Source organism: Cebidichthys violaceus, unplaced genomic scaffold, assembly GCF_023349555.1.
Source record: "Cebidichthys violaceus isolate CVI_PGR_0920_01 unplaced genomic scaffold, fCebVio1.0.p SCAF_104, whole genome shotgun sequence".
Taxonomy (NCBI): domain Eukaryota; kingdom Metazoa; phylum Chordata; class Actinopteri; order Perciformes; family Stichaeidae; genus Cebidichthys; species Cebidichthys violaceus.
The window spans coordinates 140,795-157,584 of record NW_027176268.1 but is presented as its reverse complement, the minus strand read 5'-3'; the positions used below and the strand labels follow the sequence as shown (position 1 = coordinate 157,584).

General features: G+C 42.9%; 2 protein-coding genes across 2 annotated transcripts; one reads left to right on the top strand and one right to left on the bottom strand.

Annotated features, from left to right (window-relative positions):
* Positions 1 to 44: 44 nt before the first annotated feature.
* Positions 45 to 3,583, bottom strand: si:ch211-155e24.3 (uncharacterized protein LOC100150696 homolog). Its single transcript, XM_068731383.1, has 4 exons — positions 3,068 to 3,583; positions 2,880 to 2,983; positions 2,093 to 2,189; positions 45 to 1,706 (listed from the first exon to the last, which is right to left on the bottom strand). The coding sequence occupies exons 1-4, from the start codon at positions 3,279 to 3,281 to the stop codon at positions 733 to 735; spliced, it is 1,389 nt and encodes a 462-aa protein (XP_068587484.1). The 5' UTR covers positions 3,282 to 3,583; the 3' UTR covers positions 45 to 732.
* Positions 3,584 to 5,508: 1,925 nt separating this feature from the next.
* Positions 5,509 to 16,734, top strand: arhgap30 (Rho GTPase activating protein 30). Its single transcript, XM_068731342.1, has 14 exons — positions 5,509 to 5,555; positions 6,134 to 6,521; positions 8,259 to 8,361; positions 8,467 to 8,611; positions 8,879 to 8,961; positions 9,403 to 9,510; positions 10,040 to 10,158; positions 10,306 to 10,474; positions 11,470 to 11,567; positions 11,990 to 12,061; positions 12,611 to 13,363; positions 13,454 to 13,638; positions 13,753 to 14,360; positions 14,621 to 16,734. The coding sequence occupies exons 2-14, from the start codon at positions 6,434 to 6,436 to the stop codon at positions 16,086 to 16,088; spliced, it is 3,999 nt and encodes a 1,332-aa protein (XP_068587443.1). The 5' UTR covers positions 5,509 to 5,555; positions 6,134 to 6,433; the 3' UTR covers positions 16,089 to 16,734.
* Positions 16,735 to 16,790: the final 56 nt, after the last annotated feature.

Genomic DNA, 16,790 nt, shown 5'->3' with positions numbered 1-16,790 from the left:
ATTTTTTTGGTAAAAATCAAACAATGACTTTAATGATCACACATTCGAGGCACAAACTCAGCCTCCAACATAAAAATGACCCCAATAACAACAATAATCATAATCATATTTGGTCCCTTCTTCTGTGTAGTTCCTTCCTCTGGCACCAATACATCTATAAAATAAAGAAACACGGGACCAGCAGACCACATGACGTCCTTATTTAAAAAAATATTTTAATGAGTGTATCCTTCATATTTCTATCTGTGTAGAGAACTTCTGCTAATGTGCATCACTGACAACAAAACATGTAAAACAAGCACTAAATATATATATATATATATATATATATATATATATACATATAAAAATAAGACCATAGTAGAGCAGTTTCAAAACAGGAAGATGAACATTTAAAGGGCCACACCAGGCTGCATGTACTGATTTACTGTGTTTAGAAGGTTTCATGTATTTTTGCTCCGGTTTCAGGCAGTACACACAGTATGTAGTCAGTTATTGACTGTACTAACGTACTGACATACTGACGTACTGTACGGAAAAGACTGGAAACTAGTGGCTGCCGACAGCGGAAGGAAAAATACTAGAAAAAAAAAAGAAGCATAAAGTCAAAATAAACATACATGTAGTATTACGAGTCCAGTGTCATTTGTATCAAAAAAATTTAATAAATATTATAACATGAAACTTTAAAAACAAGAGAGTAAAATGACAGTTGAATCGGACGCTGTTTTCTCAGTGCGCTGTTTTCTGATGCGACTTGAGGCTGGAGCGCTGCGTGAAGCACTTCCCACACAGCGAGCACTCGTAGGGCTTCTCCCCGCTGTGGACCACCGCGTGTCGGATGAGGTTGCACTGTTTGGTGAAGCTCCGGCCGCACTGCAGGCAGCTGAACGGCTTCTCCCCCGTGTGACTCCTCAGGTGCTCCTTGAGCTGACTGAACCTCACGAAGCTCTTGTCGCAGTACGTGCAGCTGAACCTCTTCTCGCCGATGCCGGACCTCCAGGGCGTCCTCATCCTCCTCGCCAGGCCGAAGCCGCCGCCGCCGCTGATGATGCTGCGGTTGTGCCCGCAGAAAGAAGAGGCCGCCGGGTTTGGCGGCGTCAAATCCTCGTTCGGGTTCCTCACTTGAGGCGATTCTCTGTACTGAAGCTGTGATTGTTGAGGAATCGAGCGCTGATCCATGGTGTTGATCTGAGATAACGCACTGTGTCCTTCCTCTGGTTGTGATCTTTTGAATCCCAACGCTCTGGCTCGTCTTTTCACGCGTGCCGCGCTCATCGCCGCGGCTGAATGTGATTTCCCCACCGAGTGAATCTGAGGCACCGTGTCGTCCAAATGCAGTCCGCTCTGGGACGGGAACGCGAAGGGAATGGGCTCAAACTGACGCTCGGCGCACGAGAAGCTCTGATCACCGGCGTCCCGGCACGGATCGGACGACCACAGCTGGCGGTCGCCCTCCTCCGTCACAAACCCGTGGGCCGGATCGAGAGGAGCTGCGTTCTCGTCGGGCTCTTGCTCGTTCTCGTGTTTCACCACGAGCTCCGGCTGCTGCTGCTGCTGCTCCGGGAAAGTGTCGTAGACGTCTGCCGGGGAAACCAGAGATCCGGGGTCGGCTGGGTCCTCGGCTGAGTGGTAACGCTCCACGAAGCCGTCGGTCTGGACGGGCTGTGAGGCCTCGAAACGTGGCGGCTGCTCGGCTCCAGAGACTTAAGAAAGCACAGGGAGCGCACATCGTTACTTCGTCACAAGCTGCAACTTTATTGTGTTGTTTATATTGTGATTGGCTGACAGAAAGCACTGCATGTGCAGCTCAACATGGTTAACAGCAGCTATGTTTGTGACCTGCACTAAATCATTCATAGCAGTGTGTGTGTGTGTGTGTGTGTGTGTGTGTGTGAGAGAGAATATAAATGGTGTAATACTAATCTCTATTCTCTACTCTGACAACAATGATGACGCATTCAAATGTGCTAAGAAATGTGGTTATTTTCAGTCACGTGTTCTGTAAGTACACACACGCGCTGCCACAGCCATCTTTAAAAGTTTACACCGATCATGTGATGAAGCGTCTGATGTTTGTGACTGAACTCACTCAGTTTGTCCTCCTCCTCCTCCTCGTTCTCCTCCTCGTCACACTCCTCTTTGATCAGGATGTGTTCAGCTTCATCAGCAGGCTGCACATCTGCACACTGCAACAGCAGCTCAGTATTAATACACAGGAGATTAACTACACGCACACGCACACATGCACACGCACACACACACACACACAAAAGTAAATACTCACAACAGATACACACACACACACAAGTAAAGGAAAAACCTTTCCACGCTGGTATTACGTCTACGTTTTTATATAGACACATACATCTACTGAGACATAATTAAACTTTAAATGTAACTACACTAACTTTACATGTATTGTCTTATGTTTACCCATTTTATTTTACATTATTAAGTTGACAAACAGTACAATAGTTGATCCCCCAAAAAGTTGTCTCTCTTGAGTGGGGTTAAACGAGATGAATCAGACATAAAATAACACTTTTCATCAATTCATTTTTATTTACCAAATGAAAACAGCCATTGATCTAGTTTATCAAATAGAAGGATTTGTTAATTTTATGTTTATTTTAATTGTAAATGTAATACATTTGTGTTTTGGACTGTTGGTCAGACAATAACAAGCAATTCAAAGACGTAACATTTGATGAGCTCTGGGAAACTGGGAAGCATTTTTCATTATTCCCTGACATTTTATAATCCCACATTTATTAATCCCACATTTATTAATCTATATATATATATATATATATATATATATATATATATATATATATATATATATATATATATATAATATTTTGTAGTATTCATACCTGCTGGGGTTGATCTTGAGCCTCAGCCTCCCAGCCTGTGCTCTCTTTGTTCAGCACTACTTTGACTAAAGGAGAGAATCGCTCTGCTGCAGGAGGATAAAACACTGAAGAAGAAAAACAGAAACACATTTTATATCAGCAGAAACTACAGACGATTTGAACACCAGGGCATTATTTAAACAGCTCACCTCTCCTCCTGGCTCTCCTCCGGGTCCTCCTCAGCTCTGCCTCCATCCCCTCACACTTCCTCTGCAGCAGGTCGATGTCCCGCCGGCTCTGGCTGACCTCCAGCCGGAGCACCGCGCAGCTGTCATCCACACTTCGGTGTATCTCCGCCACGGCCGCCTTGGCCAGGACCTCCATGACGGACAGCAGCTGGCTCTGGAAGCCGCTGTTCTCCATTGTTGAACGCCGACTTCCGCTTCTTATTCAAATACAAAAATATATATTTATATATATATTCTCCTGTTACGCGCACGAATATCGCTCACTTTCAGAGGGAGAATGTACACAAATGGCTGGTCGGAGGAGTGGGTGCTGCTGGGGTGCACTTGAGCTGCAAATTTCTTCCGGCGATGGTTTGGGAGGAGAGGGTCGCTCGTTTTGTTTTACCGCGCTGTTCGCACGGGCGGTCTCGCTCCCTCTCTGGTCCAGTCACACAAATAATACCTTTTTAACTAACATACTTCAACGCACTCAGCTATGTGAAGTCAACACAAGTTTAGAAATGTTTATGTACTTTCTTAATGTTAAGACTGTTGTAAGTTATCGTTACTTCCGCCTCTTAGGGACGTCCTGGAATCAACAACGAGATTACCATTGTAGCGTCACTTGTTGTTTTACCGTAAGTATTCGAATATATCCGCACTCTTCAGCGGCGGAAGTCAGAACTCACGCTCCACACGGTGAATCCAGGGGACAAAAGACATTTGCAAAGTTGCTAATACTACTTTTATTTTCTTGTTACGAAACACCAAAAATTACTTAAAATAGTTTCTAAGTATAAAACACTATTTTTCATGGTTTTAGGAACTACTTACTCAAGCATAATCAAAGTGTAATTAATAAGCTTATATTAAGCTATAGGCTACATCGCATCAAGGTAATGAGCATTATGCCAATATTTAGATATGTGGTTGTGTGTCAGAGAGGATCAGACATTCAGTGTATTCACTGTACCACTCTCGAGTAAGTCACCCCTTGCAAGTGTTTATATGTTGCAACCCATGGTTAATAACTAATTTACTAATTGTGTATACATCAGTTATAAGCCATTAATAGTGAAAATAATGCACTCTAATTCTGGAGAATTCTGACCAAAAGCCATGTATTAGTGTCTTGCCTTAATGGCATATTAGAAAGTGTGAAACCCACAAGCATGTTTTAATGGATTGCCAACGTTTACGTCTGCATTATTAGACAGATATTGATACATTTTGCTCTTATTAATGGCTTAAATTACTCTATAAAACATTGGTAAAATATGTATTAATAACGCCATTTGTGACCATTTCTAAACGGGGTTAGATTCATGACCTCTGCCAAGGAAAGGCAGCTGGTACTGCCACAGAGTACTACAGTATCACAGACTATTACAAACACTACAGTATTGTATATTATAACATATTATTATCAGTCAATTCCATACAATATTGCATAGTACCCTAATAACCAATTAATATCCAGGTATTTCATTCTTACTGAATGTTTCTAAAACACAACAGTGAAATATAACTAGACACATTCAGTACTGTGCTTAACCACAATTTTGAGGCGCTTGTACTTCTCTTGAGTATTTCTAGTGTATGCTGATTTATACTTCCACTCCACTACATAACAGCCACTACTACAGTAACAAGTACAAGTTGATTTTGTTGCTGATACAAACATTTTAAATACACAATATTTTCATGTAATAGAGTATATTTACTTTGTGGTATTCTTTTAGTAATTTGTTGTAGTCTGTGGTTATTTTAGTACTTTTGAATATTTCAGTGATTGCCATTTTTTGCGTACTCTGTGAAAACTCTTGATACTTTGAGCCACGCCGATTCATATTCTCTGTGGTATTTTTATGCACTTTGGATATGCTTTGTGATTGTTTCCAGTCAATGTTAGTGATTGCTGCACTATGTGTTACTGTTTGGTAGTCATTTGTGGTAATTTGTGATTTATTTGTGGTCATTTTACTTTCTGTTGTGGCATGATTTCCGGGTTTTCAGGATAGTTCATCTTTGTAGTAATTAGCAATAATTTGCGGTGATTGTACTAGTACTTTCTAAGTGTTGTACTTTGTGGTACTTCTCCAGTACTCACTGGGGCTCTGTGTGTTGCTTAAGTTTGTAGGGGGTTGTATTGGCGTGTAGCATTGACGTACAACTGACACAGTCAAAGGAAATAGGCTGAAATTAGTTGAACTTGTCCATTTGTCACTGTGAGGGGAACAAGCACACATGCAGCTCGGTCTACACGGGGAGATACATAAAGGGAAATAGATGGATACAGATACACTAAATTGATTTCCCTACTCTGTCAGCAGAGGCGGAGAAACTGTGGGCCACATACAGAGAGAAAGCGCAAGAGAAGGAGAGACACTCAGGAAGTTAACAGGGGAAGTTTAGTGGTTTCTTGCGTCATCATTTTATGCTGCTACTTGTGTGCCGCTGCAGAGTGAAGGTAGGAACACTCGCTTTTTTTTTAACGTTTTATTTCCTCACATTTCTACACCGAGACTCTTTCGTAAAAAAGCGGACAGGCAGGGAGGGATGGTGGAGAAAAGGATAGCAGTGGCAGGTGTCAGGAAGATGGAGGCAGTGGGGAGTGAGTATGAATGTCTGTACGAGTCTATATGTTTAGGCGTAAAGAGTGCTCGACTTCCGCTGCAGCGAAAGAAAAAAAGCAAAAGGAGGCCGCAATGGCCGTGACATGTGGGCAGAGAGGACAGACCAGGCCTGTGCTGGGCTCAGTCCTCAGGTGTGGTGGTTTAGGTGGGTCCACCGACACAGAGAGACTTTATGGTTGTGATTAAAGTGAAACAGTCAGAGGCTCACTTCACTGAATAGGAGAAGTACAGAGGCAAGGGTGTGGCCTTTCATTCGAAAAAATAAATTGAGTGCATCAGGGGGAAGTGGAGAGCCACATTTGCACACTGAGGATTCAGTGCAATTTGTTGTTTGATTTTGGGGGAGGTTGTTGCCTGCAACGTGACGCTGGTGTCTGCTCAAAGAAACTTTTTGTTATTTGTGCTTTTGCAGGTTGGAAGATAAACCAAAGTATGTCCTAACGCCCAAGCTTTGACATATCTGAACTCCAATGCAACGCAGCTTACAGAGGAAACAACCTGCAGCCAACACCATGCACTGAGGCAAAGGAAACAGAAGCAGCCGCACGGTCAAATCTGTGACATGTGCAGCGCCTCTACAAAGTCAGTGTCACGTTAACCGAGTTGGGCAACACATCCGGCAGCTGCGCAGACACTCAGTCGGTCTGACGGTCACGAACGGGAGCAGCTCGGGCGGGTCTGAATGTGAAGGTGGATCGGCAGACAGGAAGAGATGCGGAGAGTTCGGAGAAAAGGAGGGAACAAGGAGAAGGTGTTTGGATGTGATCTGCTGGAGCACCTGACCGCCTCCTCTCAAGAGAGTAAGTGAACAGACTTATTCATGGCATCACAGCACACACTACACACAGATATGTACAGAAACATAGCAATAAATGTGTACGTAACCTCACCAGAAACAACAGTGTCCAACCAAAGTCGCCCGAATAGCCATGCAATGTTTATATATAAATGTGTGTATAGATATGAATAGATATCCTCATTCAATCTGATAGAGTAGAAGTGTGACTCAATCTGTTTTCGTGAATATTTCAAAACCACAAACGACATCCTCTAAACGTCGCCCCACAGTTGGTAAAAGAATCACTGAACAGGACCGACTGTCGACAGCTTTTTGACAGTTACTCATCCTATGTGGTCAGAACATTTGTCATGTTTTTAAAAGGCTTGGTTTCTCATTTTGTAATTATGAGGCCAAAAAAGGACTCGTCTATGACTTCTTTTTTTTTGGTACATGTTTAATTATTTCTTTGTTAAGACTCAAACCACACACCATTAACCACACCAGGTCTGCTTAAATGCTCTTGGTCATTTTATGTCGTGAGCCTTGTGAGTACACGGTCCTAAATAGAGGAGGCCTTTCAAAGAGTTTTATGTTCTCAGCTCTGTTAATATGTTCAAATCACTCACAGCGTACAGCCTACTGATGCTAGTCCTTCTCAATACTCCATCAAATCTTCAGGCAAGATGGTTTTCTTGACTTTTGACATTTATATGTGGCTGAACATATATTTACTATTCCAACTGCATTTGAAACATCCATTCATTTGTTTGCAATTTGAATTGTGAAAATAGCCCTTACCAATCTGTGACAATGTTCAATTGTTATAGATTGACAATTAATTTTTCTTTAGATAGTAACAAGAGTCTCTGTGAGGCTGTGCTTTGAGCTAAATGCTAATGTATGTCAGCATGCTAACACTCTCACGTTGCCAATGTTAACATTTTGATGTGAAGCAGGTGAAATGTTTACCATGTTCACAACTATAGTTCAGCATGTTAGCATGCTAACACTCTCACATTGCCAATGTTAACATTTTGATGTGAAGCAGGTGAAATGTTTACCATGTTCACAACTATAGTTCAGCATGTTAGCATGCTAACACTCTCCAATTAGCACTACAGACAAAGTACAGCTGAGGCTGATGGGATTGTCGTTAGTTTTGTGGCTGTGTCCTCATGAACAAGTATTGGACAAATTGAAATGTTGAACTGATGAAAAGTCAGAGGATCATTAGAATTATTACAATTCATGCTGAGGGGAACAGGAATGCCTGTAGCATTCCATTCAGTAGTTGTGGAGACATTTGTCTCAACAAAACCACAAATAGGAACTTCATAGTGACGCGGGAGGAAATGTCTGTCCTCACCAAAGTCTGTAGGATTCATCCTCTGTGGACCATGAATGTCTGCACGACATTTTAGAGCAATCCATAACATAGTTGTTTGGATATTTCTGTAATAATGCGGTACATGCACATCCATAAATTATTATCAGTCAATGCTATCTCATCCCCAGTGCTTCTTTTTATACATGACGTTTCAATCACAACTAGGAGTCATTGTAGAATAAAAGAAGAACTGATAACGAGATATATCATATCTTTATGTCTATGATCTGTCAAAACAAAACATAATGAAACATACAGAAACATGCAGACAAAATACACAACAACTGCATGTATGTGTTCCAAATGAACAAACTGAACATTTTGCACAACATGATATTGATAATTTCATTAATTTATCGCCTCCCACAGTTCCTCAGGTCTTGCAATGCTGCAGTGAGTTTGTTGAGAAACATGGAGTCGTGGACGGCATCTACAGGTTGTCTGGAGTGTCGTCCAACATACAGAAACTGAGGTAAGTTTCTTTGACACTAAACTCTGTACATAATGTATGATGCAGCAACGTTATAATGCCGCCTGTTTAATGTGTTGATGTAAATCTATGTTTTCATGCAAACAGGGGGGAGTTTGAGAGCGACGGGAGTCCAGATCTGCACAAGGATCTGTACCTGCAGGACATCCACTGTGTCAGCTCTCTGTGTAAAGCTTATTTCAGAGAGCTGCCGAACCCTCTGCTCACATACCAGCTCTATGACAAGTTTGCTGTGAGTAGCTCAGACACGCAAACATTTCACACCACCGCCCCACCACACACACACATTACAGATGGAGTGGCAAATGGCACTACATACAAGTTTAGGACTTGGGACTTGAGTCCAAATACTTGAGACTTGTGACTTGCAAAACAATTAACCTCTGTAAAGCACCTTCCCTGCCAATTAATGCTGGTATATATAAATCAGCAGTTTAATTTAAATCAAGGTGATACATTGCACTTCCTTATTGATTCAGAGTCAACCTCTGTGTTACAGGAGGCTGTGGCCATCCAGCTGGAGGAGGAGAGGCTGGTAAAGATCAGAGATGTGCTGAAGGAGCTACCACCACCCCATCACAGGTAGAGTCCAGTGTTACAATCTAAAGGCCTCTTTTATTCATCTCATGAAGCTTTCCCAGCCAAGCCTACATAGAAAACTGTCTTTTTATACCATAGAGAGTTATACCATCCGGTGGATACTCTCACATACAAAGCCACACTATTTAGGAAAAATAGAGGCATGCACCTGCTGCCTGCCTCTTGCTCAGTTTGTCGACTCTCTGTATGCGTAGATAGGGGCTCAACCTTTAGGAAGCCAGGTAGGAGAAGGTTTGGAATTATACTGTCGCTTTGGGTAGCAAACCCACAGAAATACATATAGATCTCACAACGCCATGTGTCCTGAGAAACCCTACAACATGATTTTGGTAATTAACAAGGTAATTGACAAATGATTTGGCCAGTTTACTTTTACTTTTATTTTCACTCTTTGACGTTGACGCTTCTCTTTCTTGCTGACAGGACTCTGGAGTTTCTGATGCGCCATCTTGTCAGAATGGCCTCATATTGCTCAGAGACCAACATGCACTCCAGGAACTTGGCCATCGTCTGGGCCCCCAATCTGCTCAGGTTTGCTAACATTATTGTGTATAATAATATGTATGTTATCTGTGGCTGTCGCAGGACTAATATTTCCTGTGTACCTGCCTCAGTCTTCCACAAGCTGCTAGCTTTAGCTTTAGTGAGTACTAATAATAGCAATGTTCATTGTTCACGTTTGTTATGATAAACACATTTTTGGGGATTGGCTTTGGAGGGATGCCGGAATGGACTGCAACTTTTTTGCTAGGTTTAGATTTTGGAGCTGGTGCCGGTTGATACTTTTATTGCAAAAATCTAAAATAGAAATCCAGCCTACACTTGCTGGTTTCTCCAATGTGTTTACCCACTATAAGCTCGTAATTACACATGATTAAAATGACCTAATATGACGATATTATACATGTTTACATGTTTTCTTTCTTCATTTCCTTCGGCATTCATTCATTCTGTCCATTCATTTATTCACTTGTGTTTGTCCTTGCTTCTTCCTTACAAACATGGATTTAATGTCTTCCATTCTTCCTCAATCAATCAATGAATGAATCTGTACGTTAAGGTCAAAGGACATTGAGGCGTCTGGGTTTAACGGTACAGCAGCCTTCATGGAGGTCAGGGTTCAGTCCATCGTGGTGGAGTTCATCCTCACACACGTCCCTCAGCTGTTTCCTGAAGAAGGTAACACACTGATAATATGATAATAACACTGATTCACTTCATTTATTCTGTATGAAATGCAGCTATTTGGGGCGGCAACTGAGAAGTCTGGAATCACACACTTACCTGTGCAACACTGTACTACTGACCTACTTCTGCCGTATTCAGGTGTTTCAGGTGAGAGAAGGAAGTCCCTCCCCTCCCCGTCACCAATGCCCAATCAGGATGAAGGGTTTTTCAAGTCTACTCATCCTTTCCCCAACTTTGGTCATATCAGTCCAGGAGACGGTCCTCTACCCATAAGACCATACCACGCGATCATTGAAGGCACTGACAAGTGAGTAGACTCATGTATTTATTATTCCAAATGTGGTTGATAGGAAGTTTTTCATACAGACGTCAATCAGTATCAGCCGGAACATACTCAGTGGTGCAGCTTGGAAAATAAACAGATTTTATGAAAGTAACATTTACCATGCGGGTGTTGAGAGAACCTTATCTCATATTAGGATACTTCCCAAGTCTCTTATTTGTCATTTCCTCGCTTGAACAGGAAGTTGTTCTGCTCCGCCGTGTTGACGGCCGTCCCAAAGCTCTTATTGCTGCTCTGAGGAGCGAGGAGCGAGGAGGGATCTCTGAGGAGTTATTATTAGGTTATGTAATAATGACGTCTCAATCAGAATTTCCAAACGTACAGATGCAAATAAGTCATAAATATGACAAACGCATTTCATCGGTCCTGTACTTATATGGAGGACACAGAACATAATACCACAGAACACAGTATAAATACCACAGAACACAGTATAAATACTCCATGCAGTTTGTTAAAGAGGTAACAGGCTACAGAGAGAAAACACCTCTACTCTGGCAGTGATGATAACTGTGTGTCTTTATTAGTTATTAGTATTATTAGTTACTATTATTAAGTTCAGAGATCATGTGTGCAGACACAAACTCTGTCAAAAGTCTCTCCAGCTGTCAAAGCCGACTGACAGCTGATCCAGCTGTGATCCAGCTGTGATCACATCTTTCGTCATCAGAAACAGACGTTGCTTCACTTGCCGCTTCAGAGGAAAGGATGTCTCATTTCTCTTTAGACATATTTCCTCATTTCCTCTCTCCTCGCATGGTTTCCTTGCGTCTCTCCATGCATCCTTGGTGGGAGGGACTAAGACCCAAGGAAAGGACACAAGTGAGGGAAACGGGGATGCAATTAAGAGGCTTGGGATGTACCCTTAGACCTGATTTAGGTTTGCTGCAATGATGATATTACATCATTGAAACTTAGAAGAAACGGATCTTGACACTTCTTTTCTGTGTCTCGTTCAGGAGGAAAGGATCTCTCAAAGGCAGGAAGTGGATGTCCATCTTCAACATCGGAGGACGATTCCACGACCCACGGCGGAAACACAAGCACTCATCCAAAGGTACAAAACCTCGTCGTGGTTATTAGTCCTGGTAGTTGCTCCTATCCTTGATGATTTCCGTTTTAAATCAATTTCAATGTTATTATATTATATTTTCACCACATTCTACAATCATAGATTTACTATGTAAAAACCTCTAATTCAACTTTATACTTGTGTACAGGGGGAGATTACTCACATTTCTGTTGATCACTGATGATCATAATTCATCATTTCGTACAGATATTGAGTCCTCCGGTCATGTCCAAGTTAGGGTTAAGAATATTTGTATTCATAACGAAACTTAAAATCATCAAAACATCGTATTGTTCTTGAAAAAATCGTTCTGACACGGGAGGTTTAAACCTTCTGTGTGCTTCCCTTTCTTTATCCTCACCCCACTATTATTCAGTTTGTCCTAAATACTTGTTTCTTTGTTCCAGAGAAAGACAGGCCCGCTTTGAGACCAGCGAGAAGCATGGACTCCCTCAGCACCTCGCCCTTTCCAAATGAAGGTGCTGCTCTTGTCACATATTTACCAACAGGTTTAATCAGAACAATGAATGAACATTTCAACAATAGTTAAATGATCTCTTTACACACTGAGTTTAAAAAGGACTAATCAATCATTTAAAAAGGACATTTGAAATACTCAAAATGACGTGTCCTTACATAAACAACGTCCAAGTTACTCTGTATCATCAACATTCTATTCATACACACTATTTATTTTGGTAAAAAGTTATTCCAGAGTGAAGCCTGTGGATTATTCAGAGCAACAGTTGAAAGATACAACACATTGTATTTCCAGCTGACTTTCTCAAATGTAAAGTATTTATTTATTGTAATGCTTAGAGCACCACAAATAAAAGACACATTGGTGACATAAAGCTGGACATCTTTCATGTCTAGATAACACAGAGAATAGCTTTTTAAACAAAACCCATAAACTGCATCACAATGTTTAAATTGTTTTTTTTCAATAAGGATTCATCAGATTAAACAGCTAAAAACAGTAAACCGTCAAACTGCGCCTCCGGTCTTATCTGTCTGTATTCTTCCAGGTTCCAGACGTACGGCCCAGCGTCCTCCGTCCACCCACATGTCTCCCCTCGTCACCCCCTCCCCCCAGGCCGGCTCCGAGGTCACGGCAACCGCCGGTGCATTAGGTGGCAGCGAATACGCTGTGACCTACCGCAGGGGAACAGGGCTAGTGAGCGGGGGTACGGGGACCCAGGGCACCTACACGACCCTTGACCCCGAAGGTTTAGGACTCTCAGACGGTGACACTCTACTGTCCAGATCCCCAGGGCTCTCCACTAAAGGCCGAAGAGCAGCCATGCACATCACGGGGCCCACCATGGTTACTGTGCCGCTGCATATCACATCTAACCTGGCATTAGGGGTGCTGCAAGGGGGCGGGGACAGGGTCATCCACCGGGGCAGGGATAGAGAAGGAGCAGACAGGGTGGAAGGTAAGGAGGGAGGAGAGAAGGTGGCGAGGAGGGAAAGCAGAGGAGTGGAGAGGAAGGTGGAAGAAAGCAAAAAGGTTGAGGAAGAGGAGAAAAATCACAAGGGGAAAGGGACAGAGAAGGGAGGAGTCATGATTGCAGAAGGGAGTGAGGTGGTAGGTGGTGGTGGGGAGGAAGAAGGGAAAGAAAAGAAAGAGGAGGAAGAGAAGGAGGTCAGAGAAGAATGTAAGGGGAAGCCGGAGCTGGTGGTGGAAGGTCCATGTGTGTCCAGAGAGCAACGAGCCAAAAGCCAGACCTCCAACACCGAGGGAGATAAAGATGTGGAGGATGTGGATGAATACATGGGTAATTTCACCTATTTTGTAACCATACAAGTTTATTTTGTCTATACCACATGAATACATAATGCAAGATCGTCTCATGCTTCATTTACAGACATGAAAAGGGTGAAGCCGGCTGATTGTCAGCCAGAGGCAACTCGGCATGGTTACGACTGTGTGTTCGATGCTTCCAACGTCCTCAATTCAACTGAAGTGGAGGAGGACGACCAGGAGCTGTCTGGCTACGTTCAAGATAACTTTGATTTCCTGGACCACATGGACTGCAGTGTCCCCCATCAGGTGTGTGTTGCTTGATCTGTACAGTACGGACAAGGTTTGAACTCTATTTAAAGGTGGAAAAGATAAATGTAAAGTTTTCTCCCTTGCACTCCTTTTTCTCTTTTCACCTCTCAGGTGAACGAGTTCTCCGTTGAACCTCCAGGTCACTCAGATGACGAGTATGAAGATATGGCGCAAGCTCATACTGCGGAGCTGCAGGCGGACCTGCAACCGGGCCCTGACACACAAGCCCAGAGCCAGACAGAGTTAAATCTACACAGGCCGCTCAGCATCGACTCACAAAACCGACACACTAAATCCCTCAGCTTGCCTTACATGACCTCACCCGTCTTCGGATCGGCGGAGTCTTGCTCCGAAGAGGAGGCTGCGGTGGAAGACAGTGATGATAACGATTACAACAGTGAGGACGATGAGAGCATGTTTGCTAAAAGTCTTCCCGCTGACTTCTTTTTAGGTGATTTGACCTTTGAAACGTACACCGATAAACAGGACAGCTGCACTCTTGACGGGGTTCCTGTTCACCAGTCAAAGAGCTCCGAGGACGGAGAATGCCAGACCCTGAACGTTGACTTTTCTGCATGTAAAGAATCAACTGCTGCAGACCAGGAGCAGGTGGAAGTGAAAGACAAAGGGGATGAAGATGGACTGAGAGAAAAGGAGATAACAAAGAAGGAAGAGGAAGATCACTGGGGAAGAGACCAACTAGAAAACAATAGACAAAGGTGAAACTCATTCCAAATTTGACATTAACACAATATTAGCACCGATGAAGTATTTATCACAAAATGCACATTTAAGGCTACTTTAATCAGGGTATTCATCAGGATATTGACATAAATGAAGTCAAGACTGTACGAAATATACAAAAAGTAAATAAATACATTTAAAATCATCAAAATTCACTGAAACTTAATTTTACAAACCAGTTTTCCAAAGCAATATATTGCTGTCCTAAATATATCTATCTGTCATTCATCCGCAGCAAAGCGACAGAGGAAGATGTCATGGAGGATTCTCAAAGTGACGAAGAACAACCTCTGCCTCCAGAGGCGTCAACCTTCTGCTACGCTGACTTTCCACCGCCCAGCGATGATGAATCAAGCGCCGTGGCCGAGCTGAAGATCGAGGAGGAGGCGGACATGTTTGACATCTATCTCAGTGATTATCCACCTTGTCATGAAGTTCCTCATGCTTCACAGGAAGACACTGTTGACATTTCTTCAGAGGAGTTCAGAGACTTTGCTGTAAGTGCAACAGAACAGCCAACGAAAGAGAGAGACCGCGATGAGGAAGAGGACAGTGAGTTAAACAAAGAGATAGAGGACATATGTCAAGAAATGGTGCCGGGGATAAAAGAAAGTGATGATAACATGTGGGAAGAATCCACCGAGGAGGGCAATGAAGTGATAGCTGGAGGAAAACACGAAGAAAAGATGCAGGGAGGTGACAAAGAGCAGGATATTTGGAGGACAGGCGGGGAAACTTGTGTTGAACTTGAGGATGTTATGTGGGAAGTGATAGAGGTTGAGGAAAGTAAGCAGGTTGAGGAGATGGATGCAAGTGTTGCTGGGGAGGGAGATATGATCAAAGGTGTCAGAGTTGGAGACGAGGAAGTGCCGGCAGCAAAGGTTTCAGTAGAGGAAATGTTGGAAGTGGACGGAGGAGAGACAAACGAGGCAGAAGTCAGAGTAGAGGTAGTGGAGGAATCAACGGAGAAGGTTGAAGACAAGCTCACAGACCCAGAGATGCAGCGAGAGTTTGAGGAAAAAGAGGCTAACTTACCAAAGACAAGTGAACTAGAAGACCCAATGCAAGGCAATGACGAAGCACAGCATCACGAAAGAGAAGAAGTGGTTTCAAAAGAGAAAGAACACAACGACGACGACGACAAAGACAGAGCTGATGAGCAACGTGGAACGCAGCCAAGTGTAGATAAACAACTTAAAGAGGCCAGGTGTGATGTGAGGGAATCGAACGAGGGCAGAAAATGTGAGGAAAGTGACAGCAGCCAAGGAGGAGTAGGAAGGAAACTGGTCATCTCCAAACATCCAAAGGTTTACCAAGCGAAAGCGGTGCCGGTCGTGCCTCCGAAGCCGCAGCACTGCAAAATCACCGCCCTGACACTCCGACAGCAGCAGCAGCAAAGAGATCAAAGAGAAAACACGGCGAGGGTCCCAACAGAGCAGGACAAGGTCTGGGTGGGAGACGGCGAAGACGAGGGGAGGGGGAGGAAGGAGAGGCCGACACTCTGGGGAGGGGAGAAAGGAGAGAGGGAGAGGGAGAGGAGGAGGGACGGGGAGGAAAACGCCACGAGGGACTCGAGCAGAAACAGTCCCCTCAGCATGTGTTTTGACGAGGCTGTTGCCAAAGCCACCATGAGGCGAGAGAAAGAGAAAGAGTGCGAGAAGGAGAAGGAGAGGCAGAGGGAATGGGGAAATGAAGTACAGTGAAGGTTTTTTTCTTTATCTGTATATTGATTTGACGTGATTTGACTGTACAAACTATTTTTCTATGTGTAGCATAATTGGCTGTATTTTTCATTCAGAATAAGTTGCAGTATTGTCTATGCAATGCTACTAAAGATGTTAAGTATTTTTTATTAGAGGAAGAACTGTAGAGAGCTGAAAGGTAATGAGGGAAAAGTGATGGATGAAATGCAACACCCCATCAGGAAGCTAATAAAGGAATAGCTGCAATTATGCGACCTGAAGTTAAATAAAAAACTAAACTGTAAGCAAACAGAGAGGCCGGACTAAAGGTGAAGAGCTGCTGAAACACGTTGATGATGAAATATTACATTTAAAACCCAGAACTTTCATAGCTTCCATACTCTAGGTCTGTAAAACGTTAAAGACAAAAAGTAAAGCGATTAGTCTTAAATCCAGCTCACTCCTGTCTGCAGTTGTTGTCCAATTCTACCATACTTTGTAATTATATAAAGTATATGTATCGTATACGGTAGCAGTATAGTAGTGTATAAATAAACGGTAGATAAGTATATGGTTAAATGGTATTTGAAAGAGGTTGGATGATGAATATAATGTCTGCAAAAGTAAAGGTTATTTCTTGGTTATGGGAATAAAAACATGTTTCCAAGACCGTGTCTGTCCTTTATTTTTAGAATTATTATAATTGTTTATTTTTTTCTTCAT